This window comes from Macaca mulatta, chromosome 14, assembly GCF_049350105.2.
Source record: "Macaca mulatta isolate MMU2019108-1 chromosome 14, T2T-MMU8v2.0, whole genome shotgun sequence".
Taxonomy (NCBI): domain Eukaryota; kingdom Metazoa; phylum Chordata; class Mammalia; order Primates; family Cercopithecidae; genus Macaca; species Macaca mulatta.
Window position 1 is genome coordinate 94,898,517 of NC_133419.1, and position 12,055 is coordinate 94,910,571.

General features: G+C 38.5%; 1 protein-coding gene across 1 annotated transcript in view; it reads left to right on the forward strand.

Moving 5' to 3' along the window:
• The window catches only part of HEPHL1 (hephaestin like 1), an 82,398-nt gene that overhangs the window by 42,729 nt on the left and 27,614 nt on the right, over positions 1-12,055 (forward strand). Inside the window, exons 6-9 of the mRNA XM_001086917.5 lie at positions 2,610-2,778; positions 4,991-5,130; positions 5,273-5,404; positions 7,142-7,353. Of these exons, the coding sequence (XP_001086917.3) occupies positions 2,610-2,778; positions 4,991-5,130; positions 5,273-5,404; positions 7,142-7,353 (653 nt within the window). The remainder of the gene's footprint in view (positions 1-2,609; positions 2,779-4,990; positions 5,131-5,272; positions 5,405-7,141; positions 7,354-12,055) is intronic.

A 12,055-nucleotide genomic window follows, 5' to 3' on the forward strand; every position in this document is an offset into this window, starting at 1 on the left:
TAAATATACAGGAAAATATAATGCTCATCTCTTTGATATTCTATCAACAGATATTTATTGACCACTTCTGTATGAAAAAGGTGGAGAAGTGATTAAAAATTGATGAGACCTTCAAGGAACCTATAATCTAGTAGTTAGACATAGTTAGACATTCACAAAATGAATAAAATTTAAGGCAGAATGAGACAAATGCTCTTTGGGGGTTGTAGTCACTACTCTGGAGCAATCACAGGGGCTTCCTGAGGAGCTGGCTCCTAATATGAGCCTTGAAATATGAGTAGGAACTGAATAGATAAAGAAGGAAAGACTTTCCAGATAGAGGAAGCAAAATGAACTGGGAAAAACACATGTTCTCTTTGAGCAACTGTAAGTAGAATAATAAAGTTTTAGCACTGGAAAGGACTTTCTGGATAATAAGGACCAATCGCCCCTTCAATTATTTAATTTCCTTTTGAACATCTCTTGTGAGTAGTTATAGCAGCTCACCTCATCTCTGGACTGCTCTATTGGAATGTTCTTCCTCAAATTGAGACAAAATCCATTGACCTGTAGCTTCCTTCATGGCCTATCACAGGTGCATGATAAACATTTGTTGGCTTAAGTGCCTGTTGAATGACCATGGAATGTTCTTCCTCAAATTGAGACAAAATCCATTGACCTGTAGCTTCCTTCATGGCCTATCACAGGTGCATGATAAACATTTGTTGGCTTAAGTGCCTGTTGAATGACCTGGTCCTGGTTTCTTGGCACACCATACACTATGTCCTTTCTGAGCTGGACCATAATGTTCCTTACAGAGAAGTGATGACAGAAGAGCCTGGGGAGGCTCATCAGGCCCCTTAGCAAAGCTAAAGAGGTGGGGCTGTGTGATCCTTAGCTCTTTAGGCACACCAGTGACATAATCAGTGCAGTTATTTAGGAAGATAAATGTATGCATGCAAGAAGGACTTGATAGAGGAATTCTGGTCACTGGATGCTAGTTAAGAAGCATTTGATAGCATTAGAGTTCTAACATCAAAAGGGTCTGCCCTCAGATGGTGAAATCAAGACAAAAAAAATATGTTAATGGAATAGACATAGAAGAAACAATGTCTGATTAAATTTGGATACTAACTTCACCTAGTCACTAATAGGTGCAAAGATCCAGCTGAACAAGAATGTGATAACACATTCTTGTTCCTGTCCACCTTCCGCAGTGAATCATAGCATTAGTCAACTGCAGTATCCCAATTACATTCAACTGAAAAATTAATCAGTTAATATGTACTAGATGCTCTTCTGGAAAAACAAAGATTAACAAGACAAGGTTTGTATTCTCAAAGAGTCTCATGCTGTTAAATCTGGGGAGAAACTGTAGATTTAAAATCAAGGTATCAGCAGCCATTTGAGACTAGTAAGATTGCTAAATTAGCCCAATAGTTGTGGATATAAGCTGGTATTTATACTTTCACTGAAATACAATATTTCTAAATTGTCCGTGCATTCAGAAAAAAGTTATTCTAAAAAATTAGAAAATATATATAATTGGAGGTTTTTTAACAAATAGAGACAGAGTCTTGCTATGTTGCCCAGGCTGGTCTCAAACTCCTGGGCCCAAGCACTCCTCCTACCTTAGCCTTTCAAAGTGCTGGGATTATAGGCATGAGCCACTGGATCTGGCCCCTATACATTGATTTTAAAATCAGTAGTCCCATAATAGATATATTTTACATTCACATTTTGGTGAATATCTTCCCTATTTTCTATTTCTTAATATGCAAATATGTATGTATTTTATAAAATGAAATCAGTCTATTGATGCCTCACTGTAGCTAACTTTTCTCGTTTACAAATATATCAGAAACACATTTTCATGTCGATGAATATAGAGCTTGGGTCATCATTGTTAATACTTTCAGTGTCCATTATAAGGAGATTACAACTTACTTAATCAACACTCCATTGCTTAACGCTTATGTTTCCCACCAATTTTTTTCTATTATAAACAGTACTGATGACTATTATTTATAGATGTTTGCACTTTCGTCTGAACATTTCCTTAGAAAAACTCCTAGATTTAGAATTCCTGGGTCAAAGAGTTTGATTTTTTTTTAAAAAAGCTATGGACATACATTGCCCCATTCTCTTTTGGAAATTGTTATTCTTCTACCTGAAGTGTACGAGTATGGCTCTTTCCCAGTCATCTACCAACCTGAGAATTTTTAGTCTTTCTAATCTTTACTAATCTAATCAATGAACATAGTATCATTTGAATACTGTCAAGGTGTGAGTACTATTTGAGTACTATTAAGGTTGAACTTTTTTTTTCCCTTTGTTTATTGGCCAATGTTACTCCTTTTGTGAATAAACATTTCTGTTCCTTGCTCATTTTCTACTGGAGATTTACTTGTTTTCATCTTTATTTGTAAAAGTGATTTACATATTAATATTTTGTCATATGTATCACAAATATTCCTCCTGTTGCCATTTATCCTTTTTAAAAAAACTTTATGGTCTAATTTTCTGTACAAAAGTCTAAATGTTCAATAGTCAAATCTATCAGTGTTTTCCTCTATGATTCCTTTTGTGAGCATTTATGCCTCAGCTCGTGGTTTTCCTCTGTTCTGCAGCTGGTATGCTGGGGCAATACAATGTTGCTAACTGCAAAAGTGATATTTTCTACCCGGAGATGAAGGGTCAACAGAGGCGCTACTTTATAGCAGCTGAAAAAGTTCTTTGGGATTATGCTCCTCAAGGCTATAACAAATTCAGTGGTCTTCCTCTAAATGCCTCTGGCAGGTAAGCACTCTTTGCTGGTGTTTCTAAGCCTCTGGTCAGAGAAGCATGTGTTGGGCTTTCTTTGTGATCTCATTTGTATTCCAATCGCTGCTCTGATGAGCTCATACTGCATGGATGGCATAGTGCTGCAAAAGCACGGCTGAGAACTGGTAGAATATTTCTTGTTTTGTGACTTACTGGCTAAATCAAAACACTAGTTCATTCATTGATCAGAATTTCCTGAGTAGGTACTATGTGCAAACTCCAGTGCAAAGTGCTGTTAGAAATCCTTTGACTCCTGATTTGAATGAATCATGTTCTCTCTGTGCTCCCATAGAATATACTATTTAAAAAAATTGAATCTAGCAATTTATTAGATGGATCTGGACTCCTGTGACTTGTTACTATATAACCATATGCAAAGATGTCTGTGAAGATATTAGAAAATGTACAGTATGATATTAAGAATCCTTTTTTATATTTAAGGGAATGTTTTAAAAATTCTCTTTGTGATCAGTAAAACATCATTTGCTTCCTTAATTGTACATTTTATTCATTCATTCATTTATTCATCCATACATTCACTAATTATTCCACCAAACTGATGCACTTGAACCCTGCCTAAAGAATTTGTGTGAACCATATGTGAAAGATTCTGATATCAACATTCTCTATTGACTAGTATTTCTCCATAAACAGAATATTGAGAATTAGCATTCAAAATTGTCTTAGGGGCCTTGTAGAATTCTGAAGTGCCTTCTGAAATACGAAAGATTAAACTATATTCAATCAATATTTAATGTGATATATGAAAGCACAACGTGCAAGATGACATGAGGGATACAAGGATATCTAAAGCAATAAAAAGCAGAAGGAGAAGTTGGGTTCACAGGAGTAGAGAAGTAACTGCAAGTTACAAATAAGAATGAGGTGAGTTGTCCTGGTAGTGAGTTATCTGGGTGTTCAGAGAGAGCTAAGCTAGTCATAGAGGAAGTGAGACTTAAGCAAGATCTTGAGGAGTGATAGAATTTATCTAACTGAATAGGGAAGAAGGGAATTTTAGATGCAGGGGTTGATGCAAAACACCTATGGCATGGGGGGAATGAACAGATGAGACTGCAGTAACAATTTGCATAGAAGAATGGGCATTTGCATAGAGAAATAGAGAATTGGGGTAAACAGAATATCAATTGCAGAGGGCCTTTAATCTTTTTGAACATTATTTGATTGGCAATTGGAAGCAATTGAAGATTTTGGAGCAGGTAAATGACAAAATTACCATTTTGGAGATTAATATTGTATTAAGTGAAAAAGTAAGTGCAGTCTTGGCCATTAAAAGTAATTTGTAATCACGGTCTTGGCCATTATGACCATTTGGCTTACTTTTGCACTAATCTAATAGTTGTGTGTGTATATGCTAAGAAGAAAAGTAAATGAGCCAGTATCAGATAGAGAATACAGTTCAGAGATTCATATAACGGGCTACATCCAGTGTGATTAGGGCATGAGCTGGGGTCATGGTAGTGGGAAGAAAGGAAAAGAAAAGATGCACAAGGAGAGTAGAAAAGGAAGAGTGCCAGAAAATTTTACAAAGTAAGGATGAATGAGTTAAGGGAATGAAGGAGAAAAAGAAAATCTACATGGCTGCAGGAGTGATGGTACCATTAACAGAAATAAGGTAGTATAAAGACAGTATTAGTCAGAATTTATATTATCATATTCATGACTTGGAAATTTGGCATTTCATGTATATGGTTTATATGGTAGCTCTCCATTAATTACACTATTTGATTGACTAGACACTCCATTTCTTAATAATGCCATATGTCAAAGAGCTTACTAGATGCAGAGACTATTGATATTAACATCAGCAAGAGAGAGAGGGATGCTTATTCTGCAGAGAAACCGGTTAGCTCTTTGTAACTCTGTAGAACACCATTCTCGGACTCTAATATTGGTAAACAAGGAGTTTACTTGTGCCTGCTTCAGTTGCTGGACCTCTGGGGGAAGAAAGTACAATGGCTAAGAGAGAAATGAGCTTGAGTATCATCCAGACTCTGAAGACTTTTAGGGCTGGTTGACTATTCCTGGGAACACTGTTGAAGCCTTTGCTGTCTTTTCTGGGGAGAAGGGTGGGTGAGTGGACTAAAAGTGATAGAATAAAGCTCCATAATTAAAGCATTTGGTGGATATGTTGAGAAGTGTCCTCAATCGGGTTCCTATGTCTTTTCAGTGACTCTGATCTCTACTTCACACAAGGGGACAACAGAATAGGAGGAAAATACTGGAAGGTTCGGTATACTGAATATGTTGATGCAACTTTTACTAAAAGGAAGAGACTGTCTGCTGCAGAAGCCCATCTTGGAATTCTTGGTACAGTAAAACCATCCCCCATGCATTGAACCCAGGGAGATGTTTTAGTGGGGCATATACATCTGCACAGAGTGACTCTTCTGCTCTACTTCTTTCTGTCTCTTTTCATTCTCTTCTCTCTCTTCTTCTTGATATTTTTCAGGCCCAGTCATCAAGGCAGAGGTGGGTGATACCCTGTTAGTGACCTTTGCCAACAAAGCTGACAAGGTCTATAGCATTTTGCCCCATGGCGTGATCTATGACAAGGCATCTGATGCAGCCCCAAACCTAGATGGTAAGTCTCACTCTAACCTTAGGGAGTAAACAGGAAGGGTGAGCAAAGCACTTAGAAATAAACAGACCTGCTTCAAATCCTGGTGCCTTCCCTTACCTGTCCTGAGGGCTTGGGCAATCACTTAAATTTTCTGAACCTGATTGTCTCCTGTCAAATGCAGATAACAATACTCACCTCACAGGGCTTTGGAAAAGGAGGGAGAGAATTTAGGACAAGGTCTGGCCCATGGCCGGTTCTTAGGAAATACTCATTTCTTTCTTTTTTTTCTCAATAATATAGTAAATTGCAAAAGTGAGCTACTTTCACAATCACTTCTTTTTCTCTAAGATGGAGAGCTTTTCAGTTGCAGGTTGCATAGGATTTTGCAGGTAAAGGCTGAAGGGAAAACCTGATTTCTAATGGTTTGTTGACATCAACATCTTACACATGGTCTTTGCTCTGTATCAAATCAACAAATATGTTTATAAAAAACAGTAATATGTGCTTATCATCTGATATGGCCTCTCCCCATCACAGAGTACGTGGCACAGGTTCTCTAAATGTAAGAAAGGTAGCTGTTGCCCATTGGCTGTGAGAACTCTAATCCATTCATGATACTGCTCTTGGGAAACTTCTAGTTCCTTGGTACTCATCCCTGTCACTGCAGCAGACACCTTGGCTTCCTGGGATAGTCTTAACACTCGAGTGTGATGCCAGTTGAGAATAGGTTTTGTGGTGATGGTGAGGGGACAGAGGAGAAAGGAATGGAAGAGAATTCCCTCTCCCTGGACCCATCCTCACCCTCTCTTGCTGTGGTAACAATTCCTATACCTGTCCTCTCCTCCTTGGTCAAAATACTCAAAATGGCTGGGTGCAGTGGGTCACGCTTGTAAGCCCAGCAATTTGGAAGGCTGAGGCAAGAGGATCTCTTGAGCCTGGGAATTCAAGATTACAGTTATAATCATGCCAGTGTACTCCAGCCTGGATGACAGAGCAAGACCCTGTCTCTTAAAAAAATAAAAGAAAAAAAATGCTCAGAATGACTGTGTGTTTGTGTGTGCAGAAAGAACACTAGAACAGACAAAATACTTGTGAACTCAGCAAACATATTGGGCACCTTTTTGCAGAGCACTGGATAAAATGCAGAGTGAGCCTCTGGCCTTGTCTAGTAGGAAAGATTCAATGTGTTTTTTGGCAGTATGGTGTAAGGGTTAAGTTCACAGTCTTTGGAATCAGACAAAAACTGAATTTGAATCCCAGATTTGCTATTTATCAGCTTTGTAACCTTGGGCATTCACTAAACTCCTCTATCTTGTAGTTATTTGGATGATTTCCGAGTTCAGTCTCCTATAGTTCAAACTCTTTAAAGACAGGTTTCTTGCTTAATTCTTTTGGGTATCTTCTGCAAGACCAAGTATAATATATTCTACATAGAAAGCATTCCAGTGATATTTTATGAATTTTCACTTAATTGTTGAATGGGCCATTATCAGTCTTTTAATATTTGTTAAGGCTGGCATTTGAGTAAGAAACTGTATGGGATTTATTAAGAAGATAATCCTTTGATTTAAACGTTCATCTCATAAGCCAGTAGATTGTGGCAGTGGCCTCCTCTGGTAGGATACACAAGAGAAAACCACTCTCCTGGTACAAAATTCTTCATCATCAGAGGGAGATACCCGGGGCTGGAAGACCCAGTCTGACCAATATAATGTTCTTGCCTGTTGCTTTGAATAATTGTTTTGTTTATATCCTCAGGATTTGTGAAACCCGGGGCACATGTTAAACCAGGTGAAACCTTCACATACAAGTGGACAGTGCCTGAGAGCGTAAGCCCAACTGCTGGTGATCCTCCCTGTCTGACCTATCTTTACTTCTCAGCAGTTGATCCAATTAAGGACACCAGCTCTGGCCTGGTAGGGCCTTTGCTAGTCTGTAAAAAGGGCGTCCTCAATGCTGATGGGACACAGGTAGGCCATTGAGTGTCACCAGTTCTTCTCAGGGCTGTATGTGGGAGAGATCCGCAACAGAGCTAGAGATGAGACAGGAATAGTCAGTTACAAAAAGCGATTTATCTTTCTTCCTCTTGAAGTAGACTTCGACATAATGGAGATTTTATTTTATTATGTGGTGAAAATTTAACATCTAAATTTGTAGTTACAAATGCTCACTCGGGAACCTGGAATCTCTGCTTGTTGTGGTTAGGATTTGGCAGACCTCTTTTTCTGTGTGCTGCTTTTATTACAGAATCTTTAGAGATCCACATGGAACACTAATGGGAATTATCTTCTTGAACAAGGTTTCTCAAACTTAGCCACCATCAGAAATACTTGGGGACCATTTAAACATCTATTATTCAGATACTACAGACTAACTAAATCAGAATCTCCAGATGATTCCAATGTGCAGCCAAGGTTGAGAAGGAACAAGAAAGCATTTAGATAACTTCTTGCAAGTCCCAACTTAGAGATTTGAATGGATCAACTGATTAGTGTAGTGAAGCAGAGCCTTTCAAGCTATGTCTACATGATATTAAACATTGATGAAAAGAGAAAAATACAGTCATTTAACCATCTATTTTATCCATCAGAAATAGCAAGGACATTTATTTAAATAGTATATTTTATAAGTTTTGGCATTGTGTGACTCCACTTCTGGACTCAAAAGAATTTCCAGATTTAAAACACACAAAATATCTCGATCCTATTTGGATTTTCCTTTTTCTACATGAAGGAACAACCCCAGAAATGTCTATTGCATGTGTTATAAGACTGAATGTTTATGCTGTGCCTCAACAAGCACACAAGGCAAAGCAGAGTGATTATCCATATTTTAGAGCTGAAGAGGCTCAGAGACATTGAGTGGAATTCCAGGAAATACACCTAGTAAGTAGTGAAAGTTGGCAGTAAAACACAGGACCTTGAACATCCAACTTTGTCCTTTTTCCAATGCATCCTCTTGCTTCCTCACAGCTAAATACCTAAGCCAAGGAGATTAAGTGCCAGAAAATGTTTGAAAGGTAGTTCTGATTTTGCCCCTGCTGTATCCATTTAATAGTACCTTTGAGGTTTGCTGGAAGCACCTCATAGTCTATGGGAGTTGTTGCCTAAGCCAAATACTATTCATGGTTAGTCCACTTACACAAAATTCATGAAAAAAAAAAAAAAGTAACCTGAAACATCCTATACCCATAACTTGGCTGAGAGAGAAAACCATTTGGCCAGATGGAAAGGTTTGTTCAATTCAAGAGTTATTACTTATGAAATACCTACTATGTGCCAGTCCCTCTATAAGCAAAATGGTCAGTCCTCTTCTAGGCATGTGGAGAGATGAAAATGGAAAGAAGTGTTTGCATCTCTTTGCAGTAAATTGTCATAAATTCTCACAGTGGTGAAAGGTCAGGTGACAGAATGTCATTTACTAAGACCCCTGGTCCTCCACAATAACCATTCAGTCAAACTCCCTACTCCCACGCTGTTTCTTTCTTTGAATTCACCTCTCTATATATCTTACACTTTAAAAAAAAAATCTGACTTATGAAAAAGTAGAAAAAATTTGCAAAGAATCCTCATATACCCTTCACCCAGATTCATTAACATTTGATCTCATTTGCTTTATTATCTCTGTTTTTATGGGATTTTTTTCTGAACCGTTTGAGAGTAGGTTGTCTCTCAAACGGTCTTTGAGAGACAATATAATGTCTCTTATAATGTCATAATGTCTTTATAATGTCATAATGTCTTTCAGTGTGTGTTTCCTAAAAGCAAGGACTCTCTCTGACATAAACAAAGTAAAATTATCTGAGTCAGAAAATTGACCTTGACATTGTCAAATCTACATACATTTTAAAATGTTGCTGATTGTCTCATTGATGTTCTTTATAGCAAAAGAAAAACATGTTTTTCCTGGTCCTGGGTCTGATCTAGGATCAGGTATTGCACTGAGCTGTTTCCTCTTTCCCCCATGATTAATTTCTTTTTTTATTTTTAATTTTTGTGGGTACATAGAATGTGTATGTATTTATGGAGTACATGAGATGTTTTGCTATAGGCATGCAATGCATAACAACCACATCATGGAGAATGGGGTATTCATCCCCTCAAGCATTTATCCTTTGTGTCACAAACAATCCATTTATATTCTTTTAGTTATTTTCAAATGTACAATTAAGGTGACTATAGTCACCCTCCCCATGATTAATTTTATTACAGGGCACCAGGCATGATTTTTCTAAAGTGCAAATGAGATCAAGTCACTTTCCTGTTCTACACCTCTAGTGGTTTCCTATCACACCCAGAATAAAAACCAACACTATGTAGACATGCCCCAGCCTCTTGGTCCCACAAGTGGGCACCACGCTTCCTCATGCCCACTTATGCTCCATTCACATTCTGTTCCTCTTACAGGTCAAGCTTGCCTTTGACTTTGGGCCTCTATACTAGGCTCCTTATGCCTGGAATGTCTTCCCCTGACCTTTGCATGGCTAACACTTCTTGTCACTCCTCAGGGAAGCCTTCTCTGATCACCAGGTTAAGTCAATCTCTTTTATATCACCTGATTTTGCTATCACTTACCACCATAAGACAGTTTCCTTCTTTATTTATTTGCTTATGTGTATAGTATGCTTCCTTCTACAAGAAGATAAGTGCAATGGAGCAAGGACCTTGCCTATCTTATCTTCCTTTCCTAGAACAATGCACGGCACATTGTTGACATTCAACAACTATTTCTGCTTGAATAAATGAAATACAGGGTAAGTACTCTTATCCCCAAGGTTAAGAAGTTTAGTTAGCAGAAAATGCCATATTACACACATCTTAAACATTGTGTGGCCTGCAAACAAACACTGAAAATTCCGGTACGACCTCATTTGCAAAACTCATTTTCCTTATCCACATTTCAATACTCAGAGTTGTGTGATGGGTTATGGTTTAGACTTCTCACCTTTCTTTCCTGCTGCTGTGGGAGCCTACTATATACTAACTTATATGCTTTTCACAAAATAGCTGTGTGCTGCAGACACCAGTCACTACTCAGATGTTCCATATATATGGAGAAAGAGACACAGAGAGAGATATTTATTATGAGAAATTGGCTCATATGATTATGGAGACTTATAAATCTCAGCACCTGCAGGCTGAGTCAACAAGCAGGAGACCCAGAAGAGCCAATGGGGTGGCTCCAGTTAGAAAGCTGACAGGCTCGAGAACCAGGAAGAGCCAACATTTTAGTTTAAGCATGAAGGCAAAAAGAAGACAATGTCCTAGTTCAAGGGCAGTTGGACAGGAGAAATTCTCTCTTACTTAGAGGAAGGTGAGCCTTTTGGTTCTTTCTATCCAAGCCTTCAACCAATTGGATGAGGTACACTCACGTCAGGAAGTACAATCAGTTTTATTCAGTCTACTGATTCAAGTGTTAATCTCATCCAAAAACATCCTTCCAGAAACACCCAGGATAATGTGTGAGCAAAAATCTGGGCACACTGTAGCCCAGTTAAGTTATACATATATTCACCATCATGCAGGGGTTCTGCCACTTTCCTTCTAATGTTTTCTTGGGCTAATTTCCCACCCTCATTAAACCCAGTTACTCTCCAAATACCTGTCAAGCAATGAGGTTCTTCAATGCAACTCCTTTCAATCGTTCATACTTGTACTGTGGACAATTGCAGTCACACCTAATAATAACGGCACTGAGTACTTAATATTTGTCAGTTGTTGTGTTGAGTGCTTTAGCTAAGTCATCTCATTTAATCTTCACAGAAAACGTGATGTGGGGACTACTATTGCCCTCATGTTGCAAGTGAGGGAATTAGGGCTTAGAGAGGATAAATCACTTGCTCCAGGCTTCACAGTGGGTGAACAGAAGAATAGCATTAGAACCTAGGTTTTTCTGTTCACATAGCCCATGATCTTTTAAAAAACATTTTGATCTTTTATGTTCTTCAAATTTTTAACATTTTATTCCAAAAACTTTCAAGTCTTCATTGTTTTCTTCTGTAGCTTATGCTCTTATACCACTGCCTTCTAAAGCATCACATAATTAAGGAAATAACTATATATAAGGGATAGTAGGAGCAAGGAGTACTCACATCGTTGATGAGGAGTTAGGAAAGCATCACAGAAGTGGGCAGCTAAGCAGAACCATGAGGTTGCTTAGTGGTTTGCAAGAGAAAAGAGTGGCAGACTATCAAAGCTGAGGGAATATGTGCACGAAGGGCAGAGGGATGCAGAACACAGCAAGTGCAGAGGGCAACAAGGAGCTTGGCCTTGCTTCAAAGTGCCAGGAGGAAAGAGTCAAGAGATGAGGCTGAACAGGTAGGCAGGAACCAGAACACCATGAGGTGAGACTGCATTGTCCAACATAAGGAGAGAGATGTGGTCAGATGACATTGTTGAGGGTCCCTCCACAGCATGCAGCAGGATGAAGGTGGCTTGGGTGGGGAGTGTGTTAGAGACAAGAAGGCATTGAGGGATGGAAAGGATGGTCACCTCTATTCTTCACAGAATTAGAAACAACAACTTTAAAATTCATATGGAACCAAAAAAGAGCCCATATAACCAAGGCAATCCTAAGCAAAAGGAACAAAGCTGGAAGCATCACAGTACCCGATTTCAAACTATACAACAAGGCTACAGTAACCAAAACAGCATTGTACTGATACAAAGTCAG